The following is a 16,625-nucleotide window of genomic DNA, read 5'->3' as shown; positions in this document are numbered from 1 at the left end:
AAGAAAGATGGGGCCTAGAGACTTTGTGTTGATTATAGGGATCTTAATAAGGCAACTATTAAGAACAAGTTCCCTATACCATTAGTAGAAGACCTTCTAGATGAGTTGTATGGATCAACCATTTTTTTCCAAAATTGACCTAAGAGCTGGTTACAATCAAGTTCGAATGGATGCAAATGATGTTCACAAAACTGCCTTCAGAACTCATAGGGGCCACTTTGAATACTTGATGATGCCCTTTGGGCTTACCAATGCTCCTGCCACATTTCAGGGACTGATGAATTAGTTTTTCATAATTACTTGAGAAGGTTTTTACTTGTTTTCTTTAATGATATACTCATCTACAGCAGAAGTATGGAGGACCACCTTTCTCATCTTCATCAGGTTCTTCTTACTATGAGAACTCACAGTTTGTATGCTAAGAAATCCAAATGCTACTTTGGTGTTGAAAAGGTGGAATATTTGAGCCATTTTATAACTAAAGAAGGATTTTCCATTGATCCTTCTAAAATTGCAACAGTACAAGATTGGGGCCTACCATAAAACATGAAGCAATTGAGGAGTTTCTTGGGTCTTGTCGGTTATTACAGAAGGTTTGTAAGTCAATATGGTACAATTGCAAAACCCTTGACTGATATGTTGAAAAAGGATAATTTTAGTTGGTCTTCTACAACAAAAGAAGCATTTCAGGAATTGAAGCAAAGGTTAGTAGCAGCACCAGTTTTGGCCCTACCAGACTTTTCTAAGGAATTTGTAGTGGAGGTGGATGCTTCTGGCCTAGGCTTAGGTGTTGTGTTAATGCAGAATCACCACCCAATTTCCTTCATCAGTAGAAGTTTGAACAAGCAGCAACAGTCCTTGTCAACATATGAGAAAAAGCTATTGGCAGTTGTGTTTGCAGTCCAAAAAAATGGAGTCACTACTTACTTCCCAAGAAGTTCATCATTAGAATTGATCACAAAAGTTTTAAGTACATCCTAGATCCGAGATTGTCCACAACATTCTAGCAAAAGTGGTTGGTAAAGTTGATGGAATTCAATTTCAGCATAGAGTATAGAGAGGGTCGAGAAAATGTTGTAGCAGATGCTTTATCTAGACTTGATTCCCCTAAGATCATGGCCTTACATGTTCATCAACCTGATTCTAGCATGCTATCTAGGATCCAACAGTCCTAGCTGTCGCAACCTCTCCTTCGGAGGGAGGGCGACGCGTCACTCGCGGGAGCGTCTTCCAAGAGAGGAATACGCGCGGAGTCGCCACCAACGTTTATTTGAGGAAAACGTCGGAAAAAACGGAAAAGACGTGGTCTACGAACTTTAAGTGAAAGGTTTGGGAGTTGTATTTACGCACGGGGAAGGTATTAGCACCCCACACGTCCGTCACAAGAAACGGCAGCCTTTAATCAAATGTGCAAATATGACTTCAATTTATATTATTTTCCCTTTTTACGTTCTTATGTCTTTTTATGCCTTTTTATATTTTTATCTTTTTGTGGTCGACAAGGGTGTTTCCCTTTGCTCCTACGTATTCCTCAATTGTGATAAGGAAATCAGACCTACGTAGTTCTTTGAGAACGAAGCGTTGGTTGAGTTGTTTTTTATCCTTTTTTTGCAAGATATGTTTTTATTGAATGAAAGGTCATTTAAGGCGTTGGACCATTAAACAATCTTTCGATTCTTTTGAAAGGAGAGAAAACATTAAGGCATTGGACCATTAATGATCTCTTATTATTTTTGAAAGAGGTAATAAAGCTACATGTTGATTTTAGGCCTTTAGAAATCTACGTTTAACCAATAATAGCGGAAAAGATCATTTCAAGGCGTTGGACCTTTAAAAATGGTTTTTTTAGTTGATGACAAAAGTTTGATTTATGAATTGATTTTAGCCTTAGTTTCACTTTGGTTATTAGTCAATTCAATTAAGAAAGAAAAATCCCAAAGAAAAACATACGATTGATTTTTTATTGTTATTTTACTAAAAGATATTTTTTGATTATTATATTATTATTTTGCCTCTTTTTGGTTTTAAACGTGGTTACGGCATGACCGAACGGTCGGAATTCATTTTAACAGAAATTAAAAGATGTTACAATACGAATGATCGGTGGAAATTTATTTTATTTTTTATTAGGCGAAAAAATGACTTAAATAAATTACTAAAGCACGTCAAAAGGGGGTACGGAAAGTAAATGAGATAAAAATAAAAGCACGCGAAACAAATGAGGACCACTAAGGGTACATAGAATGAATTGAAAAGTTTGATTTCGGGAACTTACCGGTTGAAGACCGAAGATCGACGAAGAACGGTTGAAAATCTTCGCGAAATCACCCACAGAAACGTCTCGGAAGTGTTACGGAAGTGCCTTGGCTTGAATTTTTTTCATGGAAACAATTTTTCTCACTAATTTTAAGTGATTCTCAGGTACCAGGAGGGTTGAACATTTTTGTTCTTCCCTCCTCCCCCTATTTATAGGAAAATGAGGGAGGAGCTTGCCACCCAGCTCGCCCAGACGAGCTAGGTTGTTTCCTTTAGATGGCACCGCCTTCTGGAGAACTTCCTGGAAGGCCCAAGTGGGTCTGGTTACTATTTGCACCTCCCCTGTTTATTAAATACACCCCCTTGCCTTTGTTGCTGATTCTTTTTCCGTAACGTTACGGAACTTTACGAATTACGTAACGATACTTGTTTTCTTTCCGTAATGTCATGAAACCTTATGGATTACATAATCATCCCTTCTTTGGCTTCTGGGATGTTACGGAACTTTATGGATTGCGCATTAACACTCCCTTTTGACTTCCGGCATGTCACGGAACTTCACGGATTGTGCAACAATGTTTTTTTTTTACTTCCGGCATGTCACGACACTTTACGGATTGACTAATGATGCGTGCCAAGTACCTCGAAGTGGTCAAACGAGGGTCGCATCCCAACAAACGGATGGTCCCCGGATGAAATTAGGGTATGACAGTTGCCCCTCTTTACTTGTCTTTTATTGGAGATAAAAGAGAAGTAAAGATAAGACACTAATTTCGTTCGAGCGAAACACCATTTGGCCGGTCAATCTCCCTACCAGCGGAACCTGCAAAAATTTTGAAAGTGATCAGTACCAACACATCATCCTGATACTATCGAATTCGTTCCTCTCGGTCGACGAAAGGTGCGGATGACCATAATTTGTCTCCGCACACTATCGGACTTGATTGTTTCTGGATAGTGAAAAAAAGTGCGGGATCAAATGGTTCCCCGCATGCCATCGGGCCCGCCGCCTCTGGATGACAAAAGGTGAAAAAAAGTGAAAAAAAGTGCGGGACCAAAAGGTTCCCCGCATGTCATCGGGCTCGCCGCCTCTGGATGACAAAAGGTGAAAAGGTGCGGGACCAAATGGTTCCCGCATGTCATCGGACCCGCCGCCTCTGGATGACAAAAGGTGCAGAATGACCATAATTTGTCTCTACGTGCCATCAGACACGACTGTGTCTAAATGGCAAAAGGTGAGCGGAATGACCATAATTTGTCTCCGCGTGTCATCAGGTCCGCCGCCTCTAGATGACAAAAGACGCAGAATGACCATAATTTGTCTTTGCGTGCCATCGGACACGACTGTGTCTGAATGGAAAAAAAAGAGCGGAATGACCATAATTTGTCTCTACGTGTCATCGGGCCCGCCGCCTCTGGATGACAAAAGACGTAGAATGACCATAATTTGTCTCTGCGTGCCATCGGACACGACTGTGTCTGGATGGCAAAAGGTGAGCAGAATGACCATAATTTGTCTCCAAGTGTCATCGGGCCCGCCGCCTCAGGATGACAAAAGACGCAGAATGACCATAATTTGTCTCTGCGTGTCATTGGATACGACTGTGTCTAGATGGCAAAAGGTGAGCAGAATGACCATAATTTGTCTCTGCGTGCCATCGGATACGACTGTGTCTAGATGGCAAAAGGTGAGCAGAATGACCATAATTTGTCTTTGCGAGTCATCGGGCCCGCCGCCTCTGGATGACAAAAGACACAGAATGACCATAATTTGTCTCTGCGTGCCATCGGGCCCGCCGCCTATAGATGACAAAAGACGCAGAATGACTATACTTTGTCTCTGCGCGTCACATGACCCCAGGGTCAGTATGATAGAGATTGTGGGGCGACCAAAAAAAACAAGGCTCTTGCTCCTGCGTATCCTCAATGAGGAACTCAGATTGACGTAGTTCTGGATAACTTGTGAGACTAAATTAGTCTCAATGTTTTCTTTACTAAAATGCGAACATGCTTTAGTAAAGAGACAAAACTTACAACTAATCAGAGCAACATATGCTTTTTTGGATGAAAAACAAATGTGTCTACCGGGGAAGGAGAGTATGCTGATGAAATCTTCTCATAACCATAAATGAGATTTTGGATGTTAGCATTTCGTTTCTAAATGACCATTTAGAGGAAACACTGGGTTCAACAAAAATAGAAGAAAATCACTAAGTGTATCGATCTCACACAGGTAAATGTTTCGTCCTAATCTCGAACCATAGATATGTCATAACTTGATTTTGCAAATCATTTCCTATCAAATCAAAGATTACATGCTTGATCATGGATCAATAGGACCTTTTCTTGGGAACGGTTTGTTTCTTTGGGAAATTTGGCTTTGAGTGTTCTTGGCCTTTTCCTTTTCTGTTTTTGTTTAGTGTGAGGTGAACAAGTCACCGACGCACAGAATTTTGGTTGGCAATCAAAGGGAGAGGACCACTTTAGATCGTGGTTTCCTTTCATTTTTGTTTACTTGGTGGTAACTCTGTATTTGTTCAGATGTTGTCTGGTCCAAAGACCTTTCTGCATATTTCTTTTGTTTTCTTTCGATCCTTGATCGGGAATTTTCTTTCCTTTCTTTTTTTTTCTTTCTCTCAATCTTTGATTGAGAATTTTCTCTCTTTGTTTTCTCCCACTCTTTTGATTGGAAACTTTTCTTTTTTTGTTTTCTTCCGAGGGCAAGGATTATGGTAAGTTGGGATTTTGGCTCAAGGCTTGTAGAACGGCTGGACATGATATATGTCAGGGTTTGGTTTGGTTCAAGGATAAAAGGGGATGTGCCACATTATTTCCATGACCTAAATGCAACAATGATGATTTGGAAATTTTATGCAAAACTAGTCATGCATGCACCTATGTGGGCACTCAAGTGTCGAAATTTTTTTGGTCATGTGATGCTAGGGCTCTTCATTTTCTCTACTTTAGTCAACCCAGTGTTTCCAAAATATGTTCTTTTATCAATTCGGGCATTCATCCAAGTCCATTTTTGGGTGTTCGGGAAAACTTTCACAGAATTCACCCTTCAAGTGTATACACATTTTTTTTCAAAAACTGGTTATGATCAGTGAATTTTTTTCAAAGAAAAGTTGGAAGTTATCTCTTTTCACAAGCATGTTTTTTAGCTAGACAACTTTTTATTTTTATTATTTTCTTTTTTTCTTCCTTCTTTTTCTTTTTTTACTTGCTCTCTTTTCCTTTTCCTCTTTTTCTCTTTTTTAAGTTATTTATCATTTGTTCATTTCCTCTCTCCTTTTTTTTTCTTTTTTTCTCTTTTTCTCTTTGAAAAGGTCGTGCAGACGAGGGCACACATTACCAACTTACGTCTAACCACAAGGTAAACGAAAAACGCACGAAATGATAAGTCGCAAAAATGGTGACGAAATAACTGGGAGCCATAACGCCAAAAATTTCTAACAGAAACGAACGATAATAATAGTAATGTTAGTAACCATATGAACAAAAAACAGAAAATAATAGTGTCAACAGCAATATAGACAATAACAGAAAACGTCAATAGCAAACTAACAGAAAAATGTCAATAAAAAAGGTGTGGTGACTTCGGTCACGTGGCTCCGCTTCCTCCTAAGAAACCGAGCAAGTCCATCATCTCCTCATCCATGCGGGCCTCCTCTGCATCGCCGGGAGCTCCTGCAGGCGCCTCCCCTGCCTGGGCCTCGGGCCAATCTTCGGGCCATGCGACCTTAGCCCTAAACTGATCTGGAGTAGGGCACGCAAAAGGAGCAAAACCCTGTCCCTGCTGACTAAGGCTGAGCTAGTAGAGACACTCATGTATCTGCACCTGCCCCCGGTGGTTGGCCGCCTGCTGGCGAACCAAGTGTTGTAGATAACGCTCCATGCCTAGTGACCCGGCGGGATCAGCCTGATGAGGTGGTGGCGGTGCGTCTGCGGCCTGAGGTGCATCACCCTGTGCCTGCCTAGGCGTGCAATACTTCTCAATGAAGGCCCGAGTGATCGGCGGTCGGATCACCTTGCTAGGAGTGACGAGAACCCCGAATGACTGGCAAAGGCCCGTGATCAATGCCGGGAACCCCAGGGCCCTGTTAGACTTATCCAGGTCTAGAGGGTGTCTGGTGGGTGGCATTCCTGCAAATAAATAGATGGCGTCAGCAATCAACTGAGCCACATGGACGCTCATCCGTGTTAGGATGGCATACACCAGCTGACACTTCGGCAGAGGGAGATCGGAGTTATGATCACTAGGCAAGACATTGCTGAGCAGCAATGTCATCCACGTCTAGGTCAAGGTGGTCATGTTGGTGCGCATGATCCGCACCCGCCTCCATGCAGCGGTCCGAGCGAAATCCTGACCCGGTGTGCATAATAGCTGGGCAATGGCCTCCTCGTCAAACCCATCGGCCCTGTTCCTCCTCTGACTAAACTCGCACTTTTGGCCTTCCTCTAACACTAGCGGGTCACCCAGGAACTGGCTGAGGGCATCTGCATCAAAGGGAATCCACTGACCCCTCATCCATGACTGCATGTCTCGCACTCCCTCTTCTTTGGGCCAAGCATTAGCATAAAACTCCATGACTATATCAGACTACCTGAAGATGCAACTTAGGAATTCTTCTATGACTTGAAGCAAAAGTTTCCTCACTTTAATCCTTGAGGACAAGGATTCTTTTGGGTGGAGGATATGATTCATGAATTGACATTGGTTGGATTCTTTTTACAGTTTAGATTAATCTGTTTGGATACTTTAGATTTTGTGCCATATAAAATCAATCAGACTTAGAATATGATTCGTGAATTAACATCGGTTTAGATTTTGAAGCAGAAGTTTCCTCACTTGAAGCAAATGTTAATTCTTCTTGGTGAATTGACAGACATGTAGAGTGGGTCCCAATCTGAACCGTTTGATGTAGAAATGGGAGATCGCTTGGAGGATATGATTCGTGACCTTGGACAAGAGTCTTTTCAGCAAGCACATGCCCCTATGTATGAAGGATTGCAAAGTGATTCAAAGAAGCCTTTGTATATGGGGTGTAAGAATTCCTTGACGATGTTGTAGGCGGTGTTAAGTCTAGTTAGTGTCAAGGCCAGATATGGGTGGAGTGACAAAAGCTTTAGTTCCCTACTTCAAGTAGTGCATGATCTGCTTCCAGAGGAAAACACGTTGCCTAAAAGTTACTATCAGGCGAAAAAGATACTGTGTCCAATGGGTATGGAGTATCAGAAGATTCATGCTTGCCCGAATGATTGCATACTATACAAGCATGAATTCGAAGAAATGTCCAAATGCCCTAGGTGTGGGGCATCATGGTACAAAGTGAAGGATGATGAGGACTATAGTTCTGATGAAAACTCAAAGAAAGGCCCTCCAGCGAAGGTGTTATGGTATCTTCCCATCATTCCAAGGTTTAAGCGTCTTTTTGCTAATGGAGACGACACAAAAGACCTTACCTGGCATGCAAATGGGAGAAACTCTGATTGAATGGTCTATCATCCGATTGATTGCTCCCAGTGATGAAATGAATCCATATGGCAATTTAAGCACGCAACACAATTCATGACCAGTTCTACTAGTAATTTACAATTTGCCTCCTTGGTTGTGCATGAAGCAAAAATACATGATGTTGTCTATGATGATATCGGGCCAAAGACAGCCAGGAAATGACATTAATGTTTATCTAAGTCCATTGATTGAAGACCTGACAAAGTTGTGGGACGACGGGGTTTTAGTGTTTGATGGGTTTCACAATGAGACTTTTCAAATGCGTGCAATGCTTTTTTGTACCATTAATGACTTTCCAGCATATGGGAATCTAAGCAGTTACAATGTTAAGGGTCATCATGCATGCCCCATCTGTGAAGAAAACACAAGCTACATACAATTGAAACATGGTAGAAAAATAGTGTACATTAGGCATCATCATTTTCTAAAACCTCATCACCCTTATAGGCGATTGAAAAAAGCATTTAATGGAAGTCAAGAGCACGAAACTACGCCGATACCGTTGACTGGTGAGTAGGTCTTCCAGCGGGTTCAATACCTAAATATTGTATTTGGAAAGACCCAAAATAAGGGAAAAAGTAAGACTTGCATATGGAAGAAGAGGTTCATTTTCTTTTATTTTCCGTACTGGTCTAATCTAGATATTAGACATTGTATTGATGTTATCCATGTGGAGAAAAATGTATGTGATAGTGTCATTGGGACACTCCTTAACATTCAAGGCAAGACGAAAGATGGTCTGAATACTCGTCAAGATCTAGCGGACATGGGTATACGATTGCAGTTGCATCCAAGGTCTGATGGTAAAAAAATATATCTGCCTCCAACTTGTCATACTTTGTCCAGAAAGGAGAAGATAAGTTTTTGTTAGTGTCTGCACCGGGTCAAAGTCCCACAAGGATACTCTTCAAATATTAAGAGCCTTGTGCAGTTGAAGGAGCTTAAGCTAGTAGGGTTAAAGTCTCACGATTGTCACGTGTTGATGCAACAATTGTTAGCCATGGCCATACGAGACATTTTTCCTAACAAAGTCAGGTTAGCCATAACTCGCCTGTGCTTTTTCTTCAATGCCATATGTAGCAAAGTCCTTGATCTTGTCAAGTTTGATGACCTAGAAAACAAGGCTGCAATTATACTGTGACAGTTGGAGATGTATTTTCCTCCTTCTTTCTTTGACATCATGGTTTACTTAATTGTTCATCTGGTCAGAGAAATCAAATGTTATGGTCCTGTTTATTTGTGGTGGATGTACCCGGTTGAGTGATACATGAAGATCTTAAAAGGGTATACTAAGAATCTACGTCGTCCGAAAGCATCTATTGTTGAAAGGTACATTGCAGAAGAAGTCATTGAATTTTGTTCAAAGTACATTGAAAAGGTTAAACCTGTTGGGCTTCCTGAGTCTCACCATGATGACAGAGTGGGCGGTAAGGGTTCAAGAGGACTTTATGTTATCACTCCAAGTGTAGAAGATTTGTTACAAGCTCACTTGTATGTGTTGAATAACAGTAATGAAGTTTTGCCATACATACTTCAGCATGAACGTTTAGTCAAACAAAGTAATCCAAAAATGTCAAAGAACTGGGTCTTGAAAAAGCATAACAAGATTTTCTTTGATTGGTTTAAAGATACAATCTTTGCTGATGAAAATGCTTCTGAAACATTAAGAAAGCTAGCAAATGGGCCTAATAGAAATCTTATAACTTGGCAAGGATACGACATAAACAAGTATTCCTTTTATAGAAAAGCACAAGACAAGAAAAGTACAATGCAAAACAGCAGGGTCATCCTAAGGGTTGAATCTCAACACTTTGCAACTGTACATGATGACAATCCTTGTGTAGCTTCCATCCCTTACTTTGGGTTCATTGATGAAATTTAGGAGCTTAACTATGTCAAATTTACTGTTTGTGTTTTCAAATGTAAATGGGTTGACAGCAACACCGATGTGCGGAACAATGATGTAGGATTTACGTTGGTAGACCTAAAGAAACTAGCTTACCACAATGACCCTTCCATCATGGCAGAACAAGCTAAACAGGTATTTTATGTGCAAGACCTTTGTGATGAAAGGTGGTCTGTGGTTCTACACGGCAAAACAATTGGTGTTAATGTTGAAGATGATGATTCATACATTGATAATTATGTTAGTCTTTTGTCCATACAAATGACTCCTAACATCGTCAGAGAAGAAGAAGCTGACGATGTTCATGCTAATTGTAATGATCATGATGAAAGAGAATTAATTAATATCGTCTAATGTAATTTTCTAATTATGTATTTCATTTTGGTACATTCATTTACTTAATTGATTCAATTTTTTGATAATGTTAACTAAGTCAAGTTTTTTTCTTTACAGGCCCATGGCTACTCCACTTACCTCGCCTCCTCCTCCTACAGTAGCATCAGAGTCTCCGTCTACCTTGAAGCAGACACGCAAAGCCACACGGCTACGATCCTTGGTCACTAGATCACCTGGGGCAGAGAGACCAGTGGTACAGGTTGATCCTGTGACTGGGAAGGCTGACGGTCCCCACAAGAAAAAATTAAGAACATATTTGGGGATTGTTCGTGATAAGGTCGACGTGACATATGAGACTTGGAAGGAAGTCCCTGCTGCTCAGAAGGATTTGATATGGGAGAATATTCAGGTATTTTAATTTTCATCTTTCTTTTTCTTTATTAGCCAAAATTTATAATTTACTAACAATAAAACCTATTTTATTGTTTGTCAGGCTGAATTTGATATCCCTGAAGCTTCTGACAGTAGGACAAAGAAAAAAGTACTTCAGACTGTCGGGGAGCGGTGGAGACAGTTTAAATCTCATTTGATGAGGAAATGGGCGCTTGCAACTGTCAAGGATAGTGTGGACGACATTTTTTTGTCAAAAATACGGCATTAGCAAGGAGAAATTGGCCCAGTTTTGTCAGAACCGCATAGACCCCTCCTGGGAGGTATGTACTTTGTCATTTTAATTATTTTCCACTAAAATTTAGTTTTTATAATACATTGTAGTAATGATTTTCATTATTGTTCAATTTTTGCAGGATGTGCGGAAAAAGGCATAGGCCATCCTGAAGCAAAACACCGCCCCCCACGTGTTGTCTCGTGAGGGTTGTGAATATTTAGAACAAAAGCTGATGGCTGAGAAGACAAAGAAAAAACTGGAGGAAGTTTCTCAATCCGGAAGCACTGAGGGTGTGATTGACCCTCCATCTCCCATCAGACGACACAAGAAGTGGAAGATGACCCTCACCAAGAAAATTAGGTAGATGACATCTGAGGCAACAAAGGAAATAGCTGACAAGATTGTAAGTCATTTTCAATTAAGAATTGTAATTATCTTTGTTAATTCTATGAATGACTAAACAAATATATGTGTTTTGTACAGGATTTTTTAGAGGAGCAGGCGTCACAGGGTTCGTTTGTACCCCATGGACATCAGGATCTCCTGACTGCTGCCATTGGGCGACCAGAACACCCTGGTCATGTGCGTGCTGCTGGAGCCGGTGTGACCATAAAGCAATATTTTGGATCGGCTCCACGAACCTCCCGCAGTTCTTCCTCCATGGCTCCCAAAGAACTCGAGCAGCTGACTCAACAAATCAGGGATCAGCTAGAGGAGTCGATCACAGAAAAAGTGACTTGGCAGCTGATGTTATCCTTTAGCCAGATGCAGTCCCAATTGCAATCACAGATCCAATCATAGGGACTTGCACTGCCTCTGGAGCCTGAGGTTGGTCCCTCAGCTGCTCATGTCAGCACAAAGGGGAGTTGTGTTGATCCCTCACCAATCGATCCAGACATGGGTGACTCAGACAAATGGGGGTTGTACATTGAAGAAAATCCTTCTCACCTGGTTGCCCTAGGAAGAGTTTATGAGGGATCCACAGCGGTTCACAACATCCCTTTGTTGCATGGCCAAGTGAAGGTTGGTGTTCAGGAGGTTAAAGATGCAGAGGCTCTCGTTCCTGTACCTGCTGACAAGGTTATTTTAGTGGGGCAGGCACTTAACACCTTCCTTGCTTGGCCGACACATCTCGTGAAGCGTTTATTAGAACAGGTATTTTACTCTCATTATATGCTTCTTTTTTTTCAATTGAATTGTTCACTATAATTAAATTATGTTAATTAAATATGTTGGATAAACAGGCAGTTGTGTCTCTAGCAAAACCTCCAAATAGGTCGGATCATGAGGTCGATGATCCCCTATATTTGATGACATTGACCATCTCACAACTCTTTTTGAAGTCTTTCCAGGTTATGTGGGATGCTACTGTGTTCGGGGTGTTTAATAAAGACTTCCTGTTGTACATAAAGCACAACGATCTCTCTAAAATTGCACATGGTAGTCAATGTCTTAGCATATCTGTTATACAGTTATGGATTCTGTAAGTTAATTTACATTATAGTTTATTACTTAAGTTATTATTTTAAATTCATACATAATTAACTTTATCTAAACAACAATAGGCATCTGACTAAGACAAGTATGCGAGCGTGGAATTCCAATGTGTATGGATTCCTCGAGCCACGGTCCATTCAAAGATCTGGGCAATCGCAATTTGAATCAAAAAGTTACATGAAGAGTTGGATGTAGAGTTCAAAATGCGATGTCTACTTTGGAGCCTACCTGAATGGGTAAGTCAAACTGAACAACTGAATTTAAATAATGTAAATACTATAATAACCCATATTGGTCTCCACTGCAGCACACACTGGCAAATGGTCATCATTTTGCCTAAGGAAAATCTTGTTGTCAGGTTTTGTTCCTTGCATAACAGGCTAGACAACTACCTTAAAGGAATAATTAACAGGTCAGTGTTGTTTTTCAATACATTTGCATTAGCATAACTCAACAACATCAAAATTTTAATGTTCCTTGTATTCAACAGTGCTTTGAAAGGACTTGATGATACTCCACAACCTAAATCCAAGGTTGGTGTTAGGTGGATTGTTGTTAAGGTACGTGATTTAAATAAAACTTCTACTTATATATATTTTATGTGTGTGTACACTAATTGTAGTTAACGTTTAATATCCAAATTTCACTATGTATTTAGTGTAATAGACAAAAAGGGAGCACTAAGTGTGGCTATTACGTCATGCACTGGATGTCCATGATAATCTTAAGAACTTTCAAGAATAATTGGAAAACGCTAATTGTTTATTTCAAACAAAGTTGATTTTCTTATCATTGGTATTACATTATTAACTTATATTTTATTTGATCATGTAGTATTTTAATGATGTTAGACCATTGGAAGCAGAGAGATTGAAGGCGCTTCGCATCCAATGGACACAGTATTATCTCAAAGTTAGAAATCAAACTTAGGATGTTAGGGAAATGTGTAACTTTAGGTTACCTAATTAGTTTACTAGCTTGCATTTCATTTTTTACAATTGCTATTTCATTTTAACATTGAATAATCTTTGTTGATAGTTATTAATAAATTATTTATTCATAGTTATCAATTGATTTTTTACAATTGATAGTTTACGAACTAGCTTTCTGCTAAAACCTGTTTGAAAGCAAAATGCAAATAATATATGTTGTGTTGTGTGGTCTGATTTTAAATTTACAGGTTAAATTTTGGGTTTTTTTTTTGTAAAAATAGAGAGTATTTAAAAAAAATTCTAATAACAACATCGATTTTTTAAAAAAACCAATGTTAATATACACAAACAACATCGAGTTTTCCAAAAAAAAAATTGATGTTAACGTATAAGTTAACATCGGTTTTTAAAAAAATCGATGTTGTTTGTGTATATTAACATCGATTTTTTAAAAAAACCAATGTTAATATCGAAAAATGTTAACATCGGTTTCTTACTTAAACTAATGTTAACGTTTGGAAGTTAACATCGGTTTTTATACAGAATCGATGTTAACGTTACGTTAACATCGATTTTTATATGTATAAGTTAACATCGGTTTTGTATAAAAATCGATGTGAACTATCAACATTCATATATTTTTGTTGTTGTAATTCTTATTATATAACATCAGTTATTTAAATAATCGATGTTGTCAATTTTACGTTCACATCGTTAGCATATTTTCTAATAGTGAATGTGAAAAGTCATTATGTGGAACAAAAATTCTCAACCAACAATATTAAAGCTACCATGGAGAATTGCCTCTTGGAGTGGTGAGAATTTATTTTTCTCTTTGTTTAGGTTTGTTTTTAACTATGCCACCCATAAGAATCTATGCATAAAAATATTTAATAGACAAATTATTTGACTATGGGAGTAGTTTTAGTTCTTTGCTTATATATTTTTATAAATGCTATGTAGCTCAAAGACAGTGGAAAATTCTAAGAAGTAGTAGGAAAGTGCCAACTTGTCCTTCTGTAATCTCCAAAAGAACAATCTAGTAGAGATACAATCCTCAGTGAAGTAAGTTTTACTAGTCAATGCCACACAGACTTGTTCTAAATGAGCTATAGTGTTTTAAACTTTTATTAATTGTGTTATAACAAGGAAAAGATCTCGACAAATCATACTCTGAATCAAGAATTATGTCTGCAACATTATCTATGGATTCAAATTATGATGTAGTAACATGAAAATGCTGGCAGATGTAAATGGTAAATTTCTTGCATTATTAGTTTCATATGTATTAGTTGTTGCCAGCTCAAATATTAAAGCCTTGTCCTATATTTTGTCATTCATTCCTTTTAATTATAATTCTAATTATGCTTTTATTTTTTCACTAAATAAAAATTTCTAAGGGTTTGTCTTCAAATTCATTCTCTTTACTTTGTAGCACTCCACTTAGCTTTAACTCGTGGAACAATGTCTTCTCAAGGTTATGGCGTCCACTTTTTCAAGGTTATTCTTGAAACCACCCTTCAAAAAGGACAACTAGTAGCAATTTCTTTCTCTTCTTATTTGTTGCATAAATATGTGGAATTTTTTGCACATGTATTCTTTTTGTTACATAACTCGATATATTATTTTACTTAAACTATAAATTATGTTACATAACTCGTAATAATCTGTACACTATTGCACTATTTTTTCAATGACTTTAATCATGGTGTTGTTATAATTTGTAGGCTATTTTTTTCATTATTTGCATTACCATCGTCAAAGGCTATTTATTCGGTAATAATTTATATATATATATATATATATATATATATATATATATATATATATATATATATATATATATATATATATATATCAATACCATTATTATATATATTGTCTAGGTTAGTTCTAGTTTTGATTTGCAGGTTGGTTCATTGTAAAAATAAACAAAATATTAAAAAATTATAAAAAAAACAACATTTGTTGATCAAAAATCAATGTTGAACGTGTTATACTATATCCGTTTTAGCTAAAACCGATGTTATAAAGGCACATTCAATATCGATTTTGGCCAAAACCGATGTGCTATAATACATTTAACATCGGTTGTGTCAAAAATCAATATTGTATAAGACTTTTAACATTAGTTTTTTTCATAACTGATGTAGAAAGTGTTTCAAAATACAGAATTTTGGTCACATTAATTCTATATCGATTTCAGTCAAAATCGATGTAAATAATGATTTTCAGCATCGGTTTTAAAATTAATATTGAAAAATATTTACTTTCAACAACGGTCATTTCAACATCAATTCTAAATTGATGTTGAAACTCCTCCAAAACCGAAATTAAAATCCTTTTATGTAGTAGTGAAAATTTTAAACTAAACCTATTGGATAATAAATTAACAAAACTAATATTATTGAATCAGATGATTTTGCTCTTCAAAATTGATCTAATCCAATCCACGAACACCCCTAATAGAAAGTGGAAGAAGGGTTGATACAGGCAAGATAGGAGAGGGGTTGATGATCAGGATTCTTCTCCCATGCTTTAGGTAGTTTTGCATAATGTGGCATTTTCGCATATAAAAATTTGAGTTTTTCTTTGTCTTTATTTGTTGAGTTGTTTTGCTTTGGGAAGAAAGTTTCATTTGTATTGTGTAGCACTTCGGGAGGATTTTAACTGCCAAGAAAATTGTTAAACACATTTCAAATGTTTTGCAAAGCATCTTCCCTTAGCCCCTGAAAAAACAGCCGCCAACAAATATTATAAAATTGTTAAATATTAACTGTTATGTAATCAGTTAACAAAGGCACTTGACGACGGCAATAACCAAAAACGAAACAAAAGAATAGTTTAAGGACCAAGATGGGTGAACTTTAAGTTCAACAAATATTTTAAAATAATTAAATATTAATCGTCAGGCCATTAGTTAACAGAAGCACTTGACGGCAGGGACCGAAAATCAAACGGAAAAATAATTTAGGCATCAAAACCAGTTAACTTTTAAATCAAGGACTAAAAATAAACTACAAAATATAAAAATAAATTAATGATAATGTAAGGATAATTTTGTAAATTTATTATTCTTTTCTATCTATTTATTATTTTTTCTTGTCTATATAAAATATTTAAAATGATTATTATTTTACGACAAAAGGGAGTAATTACTTAAAAATATCACTAGTATTTTTTTGCTACTTGCTATTTAAAATGAGTACATCAATTATTTTTTCCTTTTATTACACATAATTAATAAAAAAAAAAGTCATGTACCTGCTTCATACATTATAGTTATCCTTCACAATCAAGTAGCTCGATCTCTATTTTATTAAAACACAATTGTCCTGTCTTGGCACCGAGATGATACTTAAACCGTCCTATTGTTCTTTGCGTTTTTAATATGTTTCTTAAAACTCTTATGGGTCATACTAATAAATGTTCTTATGATATTGATTAAAAAATTAAAAAATATTTTAAAAATTATAAAAAAAAACATTAAAAAATTATAAATAATATAATTTT

The 16,625-nt window shown here is 37.5% G+C and overlaps 1 protein-coding gene across 1 annotated transcript; it reads left to right on the top strand.

Annotated features, from left to right (window-relative positions):
• The first annotated feature begins 546 nt into the window (after nt 1-546).
• Nucleotides 547-10,887, top strand: LOC114424558. The gene is made up of 4 exons (XM_028391449.1): nt 547-893; nt 10,134-10,383; nt 10,678-10,729; nt 10,823-10,887. Exons 1-4 carry the CDS (start codon nt 547-549, stop codon nt 10,885-10,887), a joined length of 714 nt encoding a protein of 237 aa, XP_028247250.1.
• The last annotated feature ends 5,738 nt before the right edge of the window (nt 10,888-16,625 follow it).

Source organism: Glycine soja, chromosome 1, assembly GCF_004193775.1.
Source record: "Glycine soja cultivar W05 chromosome 1, ASM419377v2, whole genome shotgun sequence".
NCBI lineage: Eukaryota > Viridiplantae > Streptophyta > Magnoliopsida > Fabales > Fabaceae > Glycine > Glycine soja.
The sequence above is the reverse complement of the archived record's forward strand: the minus strand, read 5'-3'. Positions and strand labels throughout refer to the sequence as shown.

Excerpts from the sequence above, each read along its gene's own strand:
- LOC114424558 (XM_028391449.1), top strand. The coding sequence starts at position 547 with ATGAAGCAATTGAGGAGTTTCTTGGGTCTTGTCGGTTATTACAGAAGG. Across the intron at positions 894-10,133 it reads AAAAAGCTATTGGCAGTTGT|GCCCATGGCTACTCCACTTA; the intron begins GTTTGCAGTCCA and ends TTTTCTTTACAG. Across the intron at positions 10,384-10,677 it reads CATATGAGACTTGGAAGGAA|CAAGGAGAAATTGGCCCAGT; the intron begins GTCCCTGCTGCT and ends ATACGGCATTAG.